Consider the following 19,339-nt stretch of genomic DNA (forward strand, 5'->3'; position numbering starts at 1 on the left):
TAACTTACAAAATGATATTTATTCCATACAAAAATGTTGCACCCTCAATAACATGATGATAAACCCTAATAAATTAAAATGCATGCTTATTGACTCGAAACAAACAATTAAGAATATCAACCTTGATCTGAAAATAGATAACATAAGTATTAAAAATGTCACTAGCCATAAGATTTAAGAACTTTATATCGACAAACATCTGCAATTGAAAGTACACATTGATAAAACATGCTATAAAATAAGAAGTAAAATAAATCTGCTAAAAAAGATATCAAATTATCTCAATTTTGATATAGAGAAATTGTTTCATAATTCATATATTCTAAACACACATTCGATTACTGTTGTACGATCTGGGGCAACGCTAATAAAACCAATCTAACAAAAGTGAATGTTTTACAAAAACGCGCAGCGAAAGTCATTTTACAAAAGCCAACTAGAACACCATCCAAAGATTTGTTTTTACAGCTTAATTGGCTCTCCTTTAATAATAGATGTAAATACCACACGGCAATCTTGATATATAAATGTGTCAACAATCAGACTCCAGAAAATTTAAATGATATTATAACTTTTTCTCGAAATCACAAATATAACTTAAGATATGTAATTCATAACGATATTGTTAATACCAAAGCGAAAACAGGTTATAAGAAAAGAGCTTTTTCATACCATAGCATGGATATTTGGAACAGTATACCAATTGAAATAAGAATGGCATGCTCTATCTCTGCCTTTAAAAGGCAATATAAAGCACATTTATTTTCTAATCAATGATATGTCATGTTATTTTCTTAGCAATGCTATTTCGTGCATGTCTGTCTAAAAGGCAAAATGTGTGTTATGTATGGGTGAAAGAAAAAATATTGTTTGAATGTTTTATTGTTGTAGACCTATTTGTGAATGTTATTTCAAGAAGGCCACATTGTAAAAAAAGTATTGATTCATCTGCATAATATGTATAATGTGTCATTGTCTTTATGTGTTACCTTCTGTAAATGAAGCTATTATTATTATTATTATTATTATTATTATTATTATTATATGTCATTAAGTAGAAACTTTCTAAAGAAATAAATTCAGTAAACAAATAATGCGCTGTATACGTTCGCTATCTTTTTTTTTTTAAACAAAACGCAACATGCAAGCGTCCTTTTGTTATCTTCAACTCTCAATCTCGGTAAATTCATGGCGGCAAGAGAAATGTCATCTTCAAGCCGCTCATCAATTATGACTCGACTGGTCATTGTCGGCGCGAGTACTACTTAAATGTACCCCGCGTATGTCAAATACACTGAAATGTACCCGGGAGTTCGAACGCTAAATCGGTCGTTGTCGGCTATTATTTTTCAAATTAATTATGCTAATATGTATATCCATTTTTTGTAAAATAGCCTTTATATTATCGAAACTCCCACTTAAAAAAGCATTTTGAGGCAGGTTTTGTTCAAGGAGAATTGTGTTTCGTATTTCCTAGCGCGTTTAACGACATCGGATTTTGGGCGGGAATAAAACTCGGGTACAGTCTAAATTGGCCGGGTACGTGTAAGCATATTTTCCGTACCCGGGGTATATTAAATATACTTAATAGTATCGGTGTACATTTTAGTAGTACCCGAGCCGACCATGACCAATCGAGCTCAATTATGTTGTTGGGGTGGTTACTGGAGATAAGACAGTCTTAAATTTGTCAGGTGTAAATACTATACAAAAACAAGTCGACCGTTGTGACTACTCTACACTTTCCTATAACTCAATGAATGTGTGCTGCGCTGGGACGTGACCACACATTGATATTGTTCCCATGGTTACCATTGACGAGGAATACACATGTATATGTTTGTCTGATGAAAACCCTACTTAATATTAAATCGATCAGTGTAACATTTATTTCATTGAACTAGAGGAATGTCTCTCTCTGGCCACTCATTGATGTTGTTGGCATGGTTACCCGGAAGGTTCACGACGCGGTCCATCTCACCGTTGAATAACCCGAATATACCACCTGCAAAATAATAAAGTACTTGTTCATGAAAGACAGTAGGAGATTACTTGTGTTTACACATGCTAAATATATATTATAAAAGACGTTTGTATTTAACAGTAATACAACAACAACAATTAAACGTGTATATTGGTTCAATTATTTCAAGGTTTATCGAGAAAACTGCGTGTAAACCCTTTCAAAAGGCGTTCAACATTTTGACAAATTATTATATAAGCAGGGTTCCACATAAATGTTGACCAGAAAAATGTACATATAAGCAGCGTTATGAGAAAATGCGTCTTTTGCCATATGCGGCATTCGTAGCTCCAGACTAACCTGCGAAGTCGCGCAATCTGGTAGGAGCTACAATGTCCGCTATAAAGTCACGCAAGGTTTCGCGGTCTCATCAGCGGACAGCGTAGCTCCAAACCTGACTGTGCGAATGCGCAGACTGGCACGGAGCTACGCTGGCCGCATACGGCATAGACTCATTTCCACACGACACAGGTCACATATGTGTATACCGGTGTGTATGAATAGGATTCTTTTTCCTTGAAATCTTGTGGGATTTTTCTTGAGCTCCTCAAGCAACCCCTGCGCGCCCTTTCCAGTGTAATAAGGATCCAGAAGTATGCCTGTACTAGCGCTAACGTTAGTGATAGTCTCTGAAATAAACTGACTGGTTCTACAAGTTGCAAAATATCGTTGCAGAAAAATTATCTGGGAAGACTTTCGTGTTGCCGTACGCTAGTGGTTTACTTAAGGCGGATAACCAGTGACTTATACAATACACGTCAATACATAAACATGAGTCGGGATATGATCCAAAACGTAAAATGGAAAACATGCCCATTACCTAGAAGCTCGTCCGAAGCGGTCCCGTACCCCTCTCCGATGTAGCCCTCCACGATGTCCATGATGTCGTCGGTTCCCACGGAGAGCCCTATGTCCGACAACATCCGGTCGACAAACGGTGTCAGTTTCTCCTTAGTCATGGCGATAGAAACTGCGTGAATTCTAAAATAAATGAATTTACATAACAATGAGCCGCGCTCTGTAAAAACGGGGTTTAATGCATGTTCGTAAAGTGTTGTCACAAATTAGCCTGGGCAGTCCGCACAGGTTATCCAGGGACGATACTTCAGGCCTTTATTGTATTTTTCGTTTATAGAAAGTCTCTTCTTAGCAAAAATCCAGTTTATGCGCAAAGTGTCGTCCCTTATTGGTCTGTGCGAACTTCACAGGCTAATCTGGGACGGCACTTTACGCAAATGCTTAAAACCCCGTATTTTCAGAGCTCAAATGGTACGGAGGTCGGCAAGAAATTATCCGATGAATCAAAACCTTAACGCTAGAGAAAAATATTCTAAGTTGGTATAAATTATTTAGTAGCACATGTTTGGCAAATATGATGAACACAATTGTATTATTTCTCATACATAATTTTGTACTAATAACCATCCGTATGAATGGCTTTCGATAAAGTGTGATAAACAGGTTTATACGCGTTTTTCTGTTAAAATCAAACAGAGTAAGATGCCACCTGAAAATTTAATGAAAACATTGGAATACGCATTATGTAATATTAGTTCAAAGTATATAATATACTTTGCAATGAAAAAATAACAGACGGACAACAATCAATGTATACATTTTCAATATTTGATTTACCTCAGTTTGGATCCGGTCAGATAATTACCGACCGCAATGCCGGCTGCTGTGCCGCCTGTCGCTATAGTCACGACAATGTCATCAAAGTTCTCATAAAGTCCCTGTAAAACGTCAATGTTGGTAACAAACATTAAGTTGAAACAAGAATATTGCCAAGCAATATATGTCCCCTATCGGCTCCACCATTGTCAGATTATTTTTTGTTGTTGCCATAGCAACCAGAATTTTTGACGTAGGAACAAAATGAAATGACGTGCATCATGTCCATATTGCCATCTATCCATGTTTCAAGGTTTATGAAAAAATATCAATAACTTTTAAAGTTATCGCATGATCCAGAAAAGTGTGACAGACAGACAGACAGACAGACAGACAGACAGACAGACAGACAGACAGACAGACAGACAGACAGACAGACAGACAGACAGACAGACAGACAGACAGACAGACAGACAGACAGACAGACAGACAGACAGACAGACAGAGCGCAAACCATAAGTCCCCTCCGGTGAAACCGGTAGGGGACAATAAACATAAATCAAATATATTGTGTTTGCAGACACCGGAAATTCGCAAGAACTAAAAAATGTGAAATAAAAATAATCCGTTAAAGGCGTTTGATTAACGCGTATCGAGGTAATGTAGCATAAAATGTACACTGAACTTTTAACAACTCATGTTGTCAATCTACTCGGTTCAGTTTTGAGTCGCGTGCAACTTGAAAGCACTTGTCGAACGCAAAAATCCACTTCAGGAAAACCACTATCTAAAATATGTTTTGTGATTTATTTAAGATTGACCTTCCCGAATAAGGTACAGAGTATAATTTTCAATTTAAATAACACAGGTTAATCAGGGGCAACGCTTTTATAGAGTTTTCGTTTGAACTAAGTCTCTTTTTAACGGATATTAAGTTTAAGCGGAAAGTGTCGTCCCTGATAAGCCTGTCCGGAATAAACAAGGCTTATCTTGGATGGCATTTTAAGCACATGCATTAAGCCTGTGCCTTATCCAAGAATAATAAAACGTTTGCAGTTATCAATTGAGCCTTGCTCTGGGACCTCAGATAATATTTGTGGCATGGCAAGATAGCAAATATAAACAGTATCACAATGTGTGGTATTGCCGCAGACTCGGGCCTGGTCAATGATCTCAGCTCTACCTTGGATAATATGATTTACGAAAACTTGATTATATCCGCATATGCAGACCAGGACCGACACTTTCTGGCATTTTTCGTTTAAAGGAAGTCTCTACTTATCTAAATTCAATTTTGTAGGCGGAAAGTGTTGTCCCTGATAAGCCTGCGCGGACTTCTCATGCTAATCTAGGACGAAACTTTACGCTCATGCAATTAGCCACGTTTTTCCAAAACGCGGCTTATATTTATAGAATAGGGAGAGGGAACACACTGTGCGGTACTATAATAGCCACTGACACGTACGTACCTGGTCAATGAGCTCCTGGAAGAGCGAGATGAACGCGAACATTCCCGAGGCCGTGGCTCCCCCAACCGGGATACAATAACACGGCTCCTGGTACTTGGCGCTGTTGTAGTTACCGAATTACAGAAAAACTACATTTATGTAAAACTTATGACAAAACATTTGATATATTGTGTGCGTACTCAACAAACAAATCGACAGCAACTGTTTTGTTCACACACATGTTAAATTCGAACTATTGTAGCCGGCGAACAGGCTCAACTAGCCATTAAAATATCAATCACACGTTTGGACAACCATACTATAAATAGATGGTAACGTCACCGCGTTTTTACTGCGTCATTAAGACCGGTGTGCACAACAAAGTTGGATAATTGGTTATTCTACGACTCTAAGCCCTACGACAAAGCATGAGTACGGACCTGATATACCCTGCCATGCTGCACACTCTCTGTTTGAACGCCCCGTACGAGCACGAGGGTGACAGGTACAAATCACTTCCTGCCATCCGATACAGCAGGGTGTTGCCTTTAGCACCGAGTTCTTCTTTCTTCGCCAGATAAAACAAAATACGTATTTGTTTTTGTTTTTGCAAGAATTTTAGCTACCGGTATTATTAATATTTGGCAGCAAATAATTGAAAACAAAGCATGGAGCTTCAACGTTTTTATCAGTTGGGCACATGTATTGAACTATGAATTAAATGCGCAGCCAAAAGGCGTGTCAATTTAACGTCGGTATGATTCTAATTAATATGGTTTATAACATGTGATCTCTCCTGCGCTGATAATATTGCTGAAGAATTTAATTAAATAAACGAATTTTCTGAATCAGTCGACACTATTTCTCACGCAAGCAGCGATTTGTTTTCCTTCTTTATAAAGTACCGAAAAACAGCACTGTCCCAATTAGGAAAAAATATACTTCAGCATTTAGTTACTTTCCATACGCACCTCTATGGCTTCAACCTAAGTAAATATAATATTGACAACTTGATAACATTTAGTTATTGATTTTAAAGTATTTGGGAGCAAAACAATCAAATACACCAATTTCCCAATTATATTATGAAGACTTGACGACGCTTATTTTCCTAATTTCAGGGTTTTTCGCGCACATTTTTCACATTGGGCTGGTATCGGTACTTTTCCAAATCGGGAAAAAAATCGCAGGCAAGATGTACTTGCACTGATTATGGAAGAGGTTAATTTCGACTTTGAACCACCTCTAGGATATTTCCGTTAAGAAGTTCCTCCGACCTCGCGGGGAAACAAACAAATTATTCCTTAAAAAATTATCGGGTGTTATTTCGTAAAAAATCGTTAAAATTGAGTAAATATCTCAGAAACACTTGATTGATTGATTGATTTTATTTGGTAAACATATGAACATTACATAGTTACTACATAATGCAGACAATATAAAATATATTATCACAGCAATATACATAGCAAACCATGGAATGCACACACAATACCAAGGATAACACAAAAAAGAGAAAAATGATTTTCACTTATTTCCATTGTGGTCCTTGTTATTGGTGGCAGTAACCATGAAACAGTCATGTATTAGATTTTAATAATGTATATGTATCAAATATGTACTGTTTAATAAAGTATATTACTGATTAAGAATGAATAAATATAATCACATGTTCATTATTATCACAGAAGTTGCATAAGAAAGTTACACACTGCATAGGTAGTTAATAAACACACTTTGTAGCATACTATAAGTTAAAGAATAATTATGAGATCCTTGCATCTTATTGATCATAAGACTTAAAAATGTATCACAGTATTTTAACAGAACATAAAATTCATAATAAAAATTATACTATAAAAAGCTAAAAAGACTCTAAAAACTGTTTCTTGATGGCACCCTTGAAATTGTTAGGTTTAGTTACATCCCTGATGTTTTGAGGAAGATTGTTCCATAAACAGATACCATTATATGTAAATGTTTTAGAACCAAAACTTCCTACTCTTGGTTTTGAAAAACGACCAGAGTCTTCAAATGTAAAATTTTCAGCAAAATGATCAGATTCTGGCTGAGCTACCATATTAGACCTAGTACAACGATTATGTACGCCAGACACTGGCTTAAAATTCTCACCCATATACTCTGGTGCTACGCACTAAATATTGTAACTGTAATAAAAACAAGCAATAACTTTTTTAAGCACTAATTTATATTCATTATAATACAAGTAGTGAATATTACATGAAAATTACAACAATAATGATAAAATAATTTCCCATGGGTCGCGGGATGGCAAACCAAATATTTTTTAATTCTGGTATTGTTGACAACTTCAACGCTCGACAAAATGTTACATAATGCAGCAACATAAGTTTGTATGAACCAAGTTTAAAGTATTGTTTTATTTTATTTATAAGAGTAAAATATTAAGACAAAATATAATTCAATATACAAATAGAGTAGTCTGTATTTATCTTAAAGCACCTAAAATGCGAAATGTAAAAGTTACAACGCCTAGTGGGGTATGCGATTTATATGTTTTGAAGAGTGTTAATCCAAACTAACTAACCTTTGAAACCCCATCCACAACAACGTGGGGCGTCAGCCCCAGCTGGCGGCAAGTGAGAGCCACTGCCCGGCAGTGACCCGACTGCGGACCGCCCCCAGTCACCACGTGACGAGCTCCTTGCTTCAGGGCCTCGGCGAACAGAATCTGTAGAATGCGGACCTATGTGGAATATGACAATCTCGATATTATCGACCAATCAGAGCAGTGTTAATAAATTGAGTGTCGAAACCCTTCAGTATGTGTTGACAAACTTAATTCTGTGTTCATTAGAATCTCCATGTGCTTACGTTTACCGTACCTTTATCGCGAAAAAAGTCAATATATGGTCAAGTGTGCTCCAGAGTACGTACGGAACAAATTGTCAAAACAAAGCTAGGGCAGTGTAGCATAAACAGCACATTTATGACAAACGGACTAGTAGATACTCATAAATGTTGAAACTGGCTATCATGAAAGAATGAACGTATAAATAAAGGTTCACACATTTTTAATAACGTTTGTTTAATCAGGTATACCTTGTTTCCAGATAGTTCTGTGCCAGTCAGATCATCGCGTTTGATGAACACTTGGAAGCCTTCCGGTACTCCAGGCAGGCTCCAGCGATGTATCGGGGTGTTCAGTGTTGTCAACTACATGGTGATATAACATGACCAGAGAGAGACATATGGAACATCGTCTTCACATAAAGAGCACTTCGACAGTACTGTTAGTAGGGCCACTAGTAATAGCATTATAGTGTTCATTAATAGATCTAATTAATCAAAATACATCCCATAAGTTTGGAGATATTGTAAAAACATATTTTGTCATTAAAATCTCCAACTATAGGCATTGAGACATGCGTTGGCATAAAACCATTCAAAACTCAAACACACCGGGATAAGAATAACACTGTTAGATTCAACGCTCCTATGTATTAAACAATTGTTTAGAGTGTACACGTTTTTATTTGTGAACCTGCAAAAAATAGGTTGCACACTTTTCTCTCTACTTCCGAAAGATCAAGAAGCACGTACGCAAACACTTTACATTAATATTAAAACAAAAGGGTAAAATAATCAGGGTGCAGATTGAACGGGGTTTTCGGGTATTTACACACGGGCTGGACAGAATGTCAACACAGCGTTAAGAACTTTATTTTTGCAAATATAATAAGTTATTGAGATACATTTGCAAAAATCTTTAGTGCATAGAAGACATTTTTTGCAGTTTGTGTCGACATCTTGAGGTATAAGAATAAATACGCCTGAAATCGGTGACAGATTTCACGTTGCGTGCAGCATAACCGTGTACAAATGGAATTTTTTAATAAGAACAAAGGCTTAATAAATAAAGTAATTCTGATGTATCTCACATTGCCATAAGAAGCATAAACAATATTTAAGCGTGAAACCCACAAAGTCACGTGATCATGAACCCTAATTATTGTAACACGATCAGTTAAGAACTTAAGACTCTGTTTCTGAATGAGATATATTAATACAATAGTTAAGCAAACTGCTAAAGTGAAATTAATTTTTTTCTGAGAATTAGTCTAGATAAATGTTCTCACGTGCATCCTGATTCTAAAACGATCGCTATACACAATAGAGATAAAAGACTATGTCGTGTGTTAGCAGAGAAACAACTGGAATTTAGAGCTACTTTTTAATCTGTATGGTATTTAATCCTAAATTCGTCAGAAAACATCGTAAACACGTAAATCAATACCAAGCCTAACAAGACTAATATATCAAGATTGCTATATTGCTATATTTTATAACTATACGTGTGCTTACCTTTACAATATGCGACGGTATGTGGTTCAAGTGCTGTGCCCACGCCGGCACCTGGTACTCGTACATTTGAAAATACCCGTTATCCATGTTATATGCTGAAATGTGAAATAAACGTGCGTTATATATCGGTTTATTCCGTCACCAGATAACCACATTTGGATTAAGTTACACGCCTTTAATGCAAAGTACTGGTCTTGAAAATAAGTATGATAGATAGATAGACTTTTATTTCCCTCCATTCATGAAGAGCATAACATATAATACAGATTATAAGCAAGGATGTACAATCGAGTATATACACATACAAGAGATCAAAATGAAACTAAAATATCCGGGTTTTGCACATTATCTTACATCAAACTACAAACGGTGAACGTGAGCGTGAAAACAAGTATTTTAAATGAATGTTAAACAATATAAATTTCATTCGAGTTTCTCTACTTACTTACAGTTTTTATTGGTATGAAACCTGTCGTAACCACTGCACCAATGAATGAATGATTTTTGGAAAACAAACTTCCTTTAATTCGTTATTTCGTAGAATTTCATTCTTTGTTTCGTATATTTATCCATTTAATAAATCGAATGCGTTTTGTAAAAATAATCGTTCACTATCAAATGCTTTAATATATGGTTATGTTCCGAAAACAGTCCCTAGTTGTATATTACGTGATTAATTTGCACCGTTGTAAAACGAAACACGTTGATGTTATTTGGGGCAATGTAACCTATTAGTTCGTGTGGATTGTAACCACTTCTCCCCTTTTGAGGTTATATTACACTAATTCCGATTCCCATAGGGTCCCATTATAAAACTGACAACTTTCACAGCATTTTTCTTGCCTTTTCGACGTATCAATTTTTCCGAACCTGGTATCATTTTAAAGATGGATCTGTCATCTTCCAATAATTGCAATCAAAAACATACCGTCTCGCAACTTCTAAGAAAGTAAATCGCTGTCGAATGAACCCACCGTAGAAAAACGTGTTTCGGAATCCTAATTTCGACAAAAGCCCCACACAATAGAAAACACACCCTCAAAAGTTCATCTTTTAAGTTAGCTTCCAATCCAAGGCATCAAAGTACTCCAGACACATACAGGATATTACAAATAACCACAAAAGTCATGTCTCACATTGTTAAATGGCTTATATTCAAGAAGAGAAAAGGAACTCTTTAGAAATAGGCACTACTTTCGAATGGACCACGGAGGGATACACAATGATTTAGTGTAATGTAACCTTTAAGGGAACTCAACTTTGTCCTATCTTTTTCAAACTTTCTCCACATGAGATTTCAACTATTTCCACAATGAATATGCAATTTCAGTGCATTCGGATGGGGGTAAAGGCCTTAAAATGGCCATTTAAAGCGGTGACTAAATTGGCCGCAGTCAAGTCGGAATGCATGATTTTTAGTCTAAGTGACGACAGCTGATTTTGCGTCTCCAATTATTGTTACGCGTAACTTTCATGGCAAAAACTGGTATCATTGCATGCGAAATTCACCAATATATCAGCAAAAGGCCCAAATAAATGTATTGATTGTGAATCAGTGTACTTTTCTTGATGAAATAGGAGACTTTTTTTAAATTTTAAGCACTTTTTTCAATAAAAAACTCACTGACAGCATATAAAATCATGTTTTTTAAGAAAATTATTATTAAAAGCTTCACTTACAATCTAAACATACACATTGCAATTACAAAAATTAATGCTATTATGATGAGAGGCATAATTTTCAGCTTTCAAGCTGATACAAGCCGGCTACCCAAAATTAACACTTAAAAAGGCGCAAATCGCTCCTTCAACAGCTTACGACACAAAGTGACACTTAATGCGCATCCAGATAGTCTCTCTCATATAAATAAGTCCTGTTAGCGACATTTTATTAAGTATTCTCTTTAAAATCCAGTGTTGAAAGCATAAGTTTTGCAAAAATGTCCACAGTCACCATGCAAAAGAGCATGTTTGCTAAGGAATTCCTACGCGAGTGGCCACACTAATGTCGTGGCAGGAAAGTCATTTGGGTGTGATTCCTCTGTAGTTCAGTGAACATTCATTCCACTACCTGGGGATGACTATCAGGATCAATTTTCCCAGCTTAGTGTAGTGTTGACCTTTCAGGATGTTGATGGATCGTCCACAAGCGCTGCACCACTGCGGCCTCTGTTCAGGACACAGAGTCGGATTGAGGTGTACACAAACCCGCAGTCAGGCAAGGATCATCCAGACCTTTAATAAAATAAAATGTTTAGGCCCCTGAAACTGGCAATTATGTTCAACACTGAGATAAGGATACACATAGAGGAGACATCATGCCATGGCTTTCTCATTATTGACACGGCAAACTCGAGCAGCCGGGGACTTGGCTCTAAACAAAAACAGGTATGCTCCATCAATGTGAGCAAGATGGCATGTCAGAGTAAAAAAGGGCAAACAAACATACAAAAGAGATATGTAGGAAATTAGAAATTAAATGCCAGAAGTAATTTTAAGTATTGTTTTTCTGTCTGCAAGGGTTGCTGTGGAAAATAGTGCTTAACGCATAGTTTGGCCTGTAGGGGTTCTGCTAGCAAGAACAAATCGAAGTCATATCTGCCCGCGAACTGTAAGCTTGAGATAACCATATCTGATGAAGTACTGCTTTGAGAATGCATTCTTATTGTACTTGAACCAGATCGCATTGACAGCACAAGGCTTCAGACCCCCCAAAAGTGTGAGGCTTTCAATAATGCTTACCTGATACCAGACCGCATTGCCCGAGACAGTGACTTTCTCCCGGAACTGCACAGGCTGCATCCGCAGCACAATCCTTAAGCTCAATCATGGTCTGGCTGACTCTGAAATAGTGAAATCTGAATTTACAGATGCTCATTTGTCTAAAGGTTATGAGTTTATTGCCTATCTTATTAAAAGCAAACACAATGACATGCTTAAAAAGACATGTGCATTTCTGAAAAGACATACAGCTGCCCGATACTTGACTAGGAAAAGGCGCTATGGTCTTCACTCTGAAATTCATTACTCTAAGGGCTTAACAGAACAAAAGCCAGATCTTACAGCTAATTGGCCCCACCTACAGCTAAATATGCTTTATAGGTTGAAAATAAAGTTATTTGTCTGAAAAACTAGTGCTATTAACTCATCAGCTATGTTGCTCCACTGGCCGCAATTCTGTAAACATAGTGTATATATGGAAATACCTAGTCTACCACCTGCACCGCACCACTACGTCCACTGTAAAAATACACAGCTAAGTTAGTACTTTAACGAACAAACTGAAATTCATGTGTTAATTAAACAATCAGTATGATGACTCACATTGAAATCATGTCCAGTGCACCAGTCAGAGCAAGACAGCTAGCGGATTGTTGACCATCTACGGCTCAAGGACAAACGGTCAGGCCTACAAACAAAGAGAAAAATGGCATAAATGGGTTGCATGCATGTAATTTTGCATATTTTTCATCTTACTCTCCACCTGAAACTTCAATCTATGGACATAATAATATTTACATTTAAGATTTGTTGGAAATGTTACCCTTACTTGTCAATACCAGGTCCCCCACCCATACGGAACCGTCTAAAACCACCTAAAACATCCATTTGGACCAAAATATTGACACCTCTCATCTATTTTAGCACCCAAATCATCAAAACATTAATTAAAATTCATGTTCTACTTGTCTCGCTTGCAGACGAATCCATGTGACCTTGACATTGCAGTAAATGTGCTTTTTAAAGGTTATATTACACTAATTCCGATTCCCATAGGGTCCCATTATAAAACTGACAACTTTCACAGCATTTTTCTTGCCTTTTCGACGTATCAATTTTTCCGAACCTGGTATCATTTTAAAGATGGATCTGTCATCTTCCAATAATTGCAATCAAAAACATACCGTCTCGCAACTTCTAAGAAAGTAAATCGCTGTCGAATGAACCCACCGTAGAAAAACGTGTTTCGGAATCCTAATTTCGACAAAAGCCCCACACAATAGAAAACACACCCTCAAAAGTTCATCTTTTAAGTTAGCTTCCAATCCAAGGCATCAAAGTACTCCAGACACATACAGGATATTACAAATAACCACAAAAGTCATGTCTCACATTGTTAAATGGCTTATATTCAAGAAGAGAAAAGGAACTCTTTAGAAATAGGCACTACTTTCGAATGGACCACGGAGGGATACACAATGATTTAGTGTAATGTAACCTTGACAGTTCATCATATGACAACATTAATGTCAACAAATCATGTCTTCTGAGAAATTCGAGAATTTGGAAGATGATTTGTCAACAGCAATAGACAGACTACGACCAATAATAAGCGACATATCGAGCCAAACAGGGGGTAATTGTGATGTCTTGTAATTTTATTCCGTTGATAATGACAAGCTACCGAAATGGTTTATTTTCGGATAGATTGTGCGTTCGGATGAAAATCAGGAAATGATTTCCATCGTAAGATAATATGGTTTGACCAAATAATCCTTGCTAGAAATTCGTTAATGGTATTGAAAAAAACATATAGGGCATAAATCATTTTGAACAGTAAGTGTTTTATGATGAGTTGGTAACATTTCTAGTGGCTGCTTTTTTACAAAATTCTGTGAAGTCTCATATCACAGATGTTATGCTCCCCTGTCTTTATGTTCCAGAGTATATATTGAATCTGTTAATATTCTGTAAATGATCCATTATTGTATGTAAGTGTGAACTATTGATGCAATAGTTTGTGAGTTGATAAACATAAGAAAATATCAAATGTTTGTATAGAAATTAACACTTCAACAATTAACCAGTAGTAATATTATCAATATGCATAAAGAAATTATATACCATGATATTGCAACATATGAAATATAACAGCCCCAGGCTAGGCTTACTCCTGACTAGACTGCGCAATATATAAATTTCATCATGTTTTATTTCAATTCTTCATCACCGTATAACAGCATATTTAGCGTAAGCTTATATTTCATAAGTATATTTTTATTTCTATTCATCACTGTAAATGCACTTTATTTCTTTTTGGGCACTTATCATCTTTGATTACCATTTGAGATTTTTTCCAGACGAAGACAAACTTTTACACCTAATAATCATAGACTTATAATCAATCTGTAATGGCTTCACTGCCACTACGAACCTGTGACCAAGGGGGATAGGGCCATCTAGGGCTGTCATGATTCACCGGTATATCGGTATATCGCGGTGCATGTCGTGAAGAAAATCGCACCGCGGTACGGCGTTGCCGCACCGGTTTTTTTTAATATTACTATATTAGCACATATATAAATACATTACATAATTATTTTGATATAGATATCGTTTTGAAAAATGTAGAAGCGATTCAAAAGGACTAAATAAATAATCCGTTAATATCCAGGTCAAGCAAGCGCTTCCACTTGTAGATGTTTAACTTTCACGTTTAAAATACGGCGATGTATGGGTCCGTACCTTTTTTGGAATTAGGGACAGATTTCCTTTGCAAATAAGTTCATAATTATCCAAAAGATGTTTATTCTATTTCTTATTTTCTTTCTTTAGTATATCGGTCGTTCAAAGCATGGCACTTCCGAATCATGTTATCTTAAGATTCTGAATAAGTCGAGGAAGAGTCAGAACGCTACGGATTTTCAATAATGGGCCCGCTGACTCCGCTTTTTGAACATGCCCTTGAAGCGTTCGATTTACACAGATCGTAGTCACAGCTTTTGTAAACAACATGGCGGACGTTTTAGAAAAAGACGCGAACAATAACAATGACTACTTCTATCAAGTTTATTACAGTTCCTTTTACACTTTCTAGTCATACTATGATACCAGTGTTTTCTGATTATTGAGTTTAATAAAGTTTGTAAAACTTGTTATTTTGCTTTTTTCTTTACAGATACATATTCTGTAAAATATCGCGGTGCGTACCGCGATACAGTGTTGCCGTACCACGATATACCGCGGTACGCTCACGGCGTATCGTGACAGCCCTAGGGCCATCCTTAAAAATTCTTTTGTTTGGCATGACCCGACGGACCCACTAAAATCGGCCTGACTGAATTTTTTTTTGTCACTTTCCCAAAAATTGTTTTTTGCTCGCCGAAAATTCTATCCGCTAAATTTTTACTTTTGCTTTTTATCCTTTCCGGTTATTTGTGTCATTTAATTGAATGCTCTTTCAAGGATATCTAGAATAGCAATGAACAAAACGCATACCGGTATTTATTTGAGTCGCCTATTTATTTGACATATGCATATGCGATTAATTAGACTTTAAATACAATTAAACCGCTCCTGTTTTTCTCGTATCCCTTAAATTAAAATACGCTGCTGTCGTTCAGGATGTTTGGGAGTAAAAAACAAATTAATTAATTATCACTGTTCAATTTAATTCAGCAATCGGCAGAGATGTGTAATATTATCGCCATATAACTAATTATTTAAATATCACTCTTCAGATCGCCATGAGATCGGTAAATATTCGATAGAAAGATAAAAAGTGGTCAGCTTAGAAATATTTATTGACGGGTATTGTCACGTTTTTAATTCATTTGTTTATCTCTTTATACGACTTTGCGACCGGCCGCTATTTTGAAGGCAGACTGCGATATTAAATGTGTATTCAAATTATACAACATCTGCGCATGAATGACCGAATATTATCCGATAGCTCCACCCGTTCTCACGTTTCATTCCACAACGTCATGTCATGTGTAAGCGAGCTCAATGTTGATTGGCCAGCAACCATGTGCACTACAATAACAATAAGGTCAATCGATGTCTTATCGGGTACAGACCGGGTTTCGTTAACTGTTCGAATTGCAAACACTTTCATTGAAACAAAGAGACAAATATAGAAAACCAGTCCGGATTAAAATGGCGGATGTTTTCAACGAAATTTTACTAGATTTTCGCAATTTAGATTTTTCGTGAGCCAAATTCTCAATATTTTCGCAAATGGCTCAAATGGCGAACGACAGCGCGAGCATTGCGAACGTGTTATTATTGGAATAAATGCTCACTATTACAGGGCTCGCGCTGTCGTTTGCCATTTGCAAAAATATAGCGAATTTGGCTCAAGAAAAATATAATTTGCGAATGTGCTAAAATCTCGTTAAATTTCATTGAAAACATCCGCCATTTTAATCCGGATTGTTTGTATGTCCCCCACTATGGTAGTGGGGGACATATTGTTTTTGCCCTGTCTGTTGGTTGGTTGGTCTGTTGGTTGGTTGGTCTGTTGGTTGGTTTGCGCCAACTTTAACATTTTGCAATAACTTTTGCTATATTGAAGATAGCAACTTCATATTTGGCATGCATGTGTATCTCATGAAGCTGCACATTTTGAGTGGTGAAAGGTCAAGGTCAAAGCCATCCTTCAAGGTCAGAGGTCAAATATATGTGGCCAAAATCGCTCATTTTATGAATACTTTTGCAATATTGAAGATAGCAACTTGATATTTGGCATGCATGTGTATCTCATGGAGCTGCACATTTTGAGTGGTGAAAGGTCAAGGTCAAGGTCATCCTTCAAGGTTAGAGGTCAAATATATGTGGCCAAAATCGCTCATTTTATGAATACTTTTGCAATATTGAAGATAGCAACTTGATATTTGGCATGTATGTGTATCTCATGGAGCTGCACATTTTGAGTGGTGAAAGGTCAAGGTCAAGGTCATCCTTCAAGGTCAGAGGTCAAATGTATGTGGCCCAAATCGCTTATTTTATGAATACTTTTGCAATATTGAAGATAGCAACTTGATATTTGGCATGCATGTGTATCTCATGGAGCTGCACATTTTGAGTGGTGAAAGGTCAAGGTCAAGGTCATCCTTCAAGGTCAAATATATGGGTCAAAATTGCTCATGTAATGTCACTTATGCAATATTGAAGCTAGCAATTTTATATTTGAAATGCGTGTGTATCTCAAGGAGCTGCACATTTTGAGTGGTGAAGGGTCAAGGTCAAGGTCATCCTTCAAGGTCAAACGTCATATAGGGGGACATTGTGTTTCACAAACACATCTTGTTTTTAAACTATTTTTCTCTTTGTTTCCATGTACGTTTTGAAGGAAGCGCAAATGGTAGCTGGCCAATCAACATTGAGTTCGCTCTCGGGTAATATTGGGTCATTCATTCGCAGATAATGCACAGTTGATATTGTCGTCTGCCTGCAATATAACGGCCGATGGCAAAAGTCGTATAAAAAATAAGCAAATGAAAAGAAGCGTTACACTCAATAAATTATTTTTAAGCTGATCACTTTACAACTTTCTACCGTCTATCAATCTGAATTAAAGGATGATAATTAAATAAATAGTTACATGTCGAAGATGTTACACCTTTCTGTTCTTGATTAAAATTAAATTGTTATAATAACTTTGTTGTAATTTACCCACAAACTATGCTATTGTAAAGTAATATGTCAACCAAATAGTATATTAATTAGTATTTGCTAGGTTACTTGTTTTCATGTTCTGTAGTCAAACGATATGCACATTTTATTTCATGTGCAAAATGCGTACAATTTATCGGACTCTCGTTTTCGGATAAAGTATTTTTCGTCGATTATATTATATTTTCGATGTTCTTTATACAAAAAATAGATTTACGAATACACGTGCGGTGATATGGACGGTGCAGAAAAATCTTTACCAATTTCCTTTCATGAGGCAGAAGACTTGGAGCTTGATTTGATAATTACCTTTCAGTTTGGTATATGTCGGAGTTCAATGTCAGAAAAAAAATACAAAAAAAAAAATTTCCTACCTTCCTACCCACCCAAATTTACCTGGGTCGGGTTATGCCAAACAAACATTTTTTTAAGGATGGCCTAATGTCCTCAGCAACAGGGGAATACATACATAATTTTGTACAATTTTGTACATTATTATCATTCTAATATTCACTACCATGATTACTGATGGATGCAATCGGATAACATGTTTGTGAATTATAAAATGACTTTGTCTTTTGTAATGATACACATAGTGGTAACATTTCTTTTTATATTTATTTTTCTTTCAGAACAAAAGAAAAATGCTATTCGACAAGCAGAACGAAAGCTTGAGGAGGCCAATTTTCTTGTAAGAATACAGATATTCAACATATTTCATCTTGTTGGGATAATTTAGTTTAAGTTACTTTTAGTAACGTTATTTATGAATTGATGTATTATATTGACAGAAACTAGTTTAACCTGTTCTAAGAGTTTAATCTCTAAGATTACGATTAAATTATTTAAGGAATTTGTGTTGCACTCTGGAAAAACAGAGCTTAATGCATTTAAATATTGTTTTTTGTTTTTTAGAGACTTCCTTTTTATCCTTTTAATGAAAAATTCCATAAAAGCAGGAAAGTATCCTGCATGATAAGCTTGTGTGTACATGCATAAAGCCCTTTTTTTCAAGAGAGCAGCTAATTTATATTAGCATTATTGTTGATATTTATATAAGCATTATTGTTGATAGATGCATGAAATGGAGAATGAAGCGAAAATTGCGCCAGTGCAATACAGAACACAGATGTTGGGTCGACTAAGACAGTTCAAGAGAAACCTAGAGGACTTAACAAGGGATCTTGTAGGTTTTATTTGATAGTGGTGGTTGTTTTGATTTCATTTTAATGTAGTTGATTGGTCATTGTAGGCTCAGGTACTACATATATGTACCCTGGGTACTCTTAAGTATACTTACATGTACACTGTGTACGGTAAAAATACTTAAACGTACCCGGGAAATTTAACACTACATCGGTTGTTGTCAGCTTTTTTTTTTTTAATTAATTATATTCACATTTATGTCAATTTTCTGTAAAATGGCCTCTATATTATTGAAACTTATACTCAAAAAGCATGTTGGTGCAGTTTTTTTAAAGGAGAAGTTTGTTGAAGATAATTGGAAACG

At 36.1% G+C, this 19,339-nt stretch overlaps 2 protein-coding genes across 5 annotated transcripts in view; one reads left to right on the top strand and one right to left on the bottom strand.

Moving 5' to 3' along the window:
* On the bottom strand, positions 1–12,275 carry LOC127874609 (uncharacterized). 3 transcript variants are annotated; one of them, XM_052419059.1, is made up of 11 exons: positions 12,175–12,275; positions 11,504–11,667; positions 9,433–9,527; positions 8,170–8,283; positions 7,655–7,813; positions 5,526–5,653; positions 5,107–5,206; positions 3,659–3,759; positions 2,844–3,004; positions 2,512–2,652; positions 1–2,005 (listed from the first exon to the last, which is right to left on the bottom strand). In XM_052419059.1, exons 3-11 carry the CDS (start codon positions 9,517–9,519, stop codon positions 1,893–1,895), a joined length of 1,104 nt encoding a protein of 367 aa, XP_052275019.1. In that variant the 5' UTR covers positions 9,520–9,527; positions 11,504–11,667; positions 12,175–12,275; the 3' UTR covers positions 1–1,892. The 3 variants fall into 3 exon arrangements, with proteins under 3 accessions (XP_052275019.1, XP_052275017.1, XP_052275018.1); XM_052419057.1 differs by lacking the exons at positions 11,504–11,667; positions 12,175–12,275 and adding an exon at positions 9,882–10,029; XM_052419058.1 differs by lacking the exons at positions 11,504–11,667; positions 12,175–12,275 and adding an exon at positions 9,878–10,021.
* Positions 10,110–19,339, top strand: part of LOC127874611 (vesicle transport through interaction with t-SNAREs homolog 1B-like) — a 21,577-nt gene continuing 12,347 nt past the window's right edge. For both annotated transcript variants that reach the window (XM_052419062.1, XM_052419061.1), the window contains exons 1-4: positions 10,110–10,197; positions 13,653–13,789; positions 18,462–18,520; positions 18,905–19,015. In XM_052419062.1, coding sequence (XP_052275022.1) covers positions 13,693–13,789; positions 18,462–18,520; positions 18,905–19,015 — 267 coding nt within the window. In that variant the 5' untranslated portion in view covers positions 10,110–10,197; positions 13,653–13,692. The remainder of the gene's footprint in view (positions 10,198–13,652; positions 13,790–18,461; positions 18,521–18,904; positions 19,016–19,339) is intronic.

Source organism: Dreissena polymorpha, chromosome 3, assembly GCF_020536995.1.
Source record: "Dreissena polymorpha isolate Duluth1 chromosome 3, UMN_Dpol_1.0, whole genome shotgun sequence".
Taxonomy (NCBI): Eukaryota; Metazoa; Mollusca; class Bivalvia; order Myida; family Dreissenidae; genus Dreissena; species Dreissena polymorpha.

Coding starts and splice junctions, on each gene's coding strand:
- LOC127874609 (XM_052419059.1), bottom strand. CDS start 9,519: ATGGATAACGGGTATTTTCAAATGTACGAGTACCAGGTGCCGGCGTGG. Junction 7,814..8,169: donor CAGAACTATCTGGAAACAAG/GTATACCTGATT, acceptor TATTCCACATAG/GTCCGCATTCTACAGATTCT. Junction 2,653..2,843: donor CGCTTCGGACGAGCTTCTAG/GTAATGGGCATG, acceptor AGTTTATTTCAG/AGACTATCACTAACGTTAGC.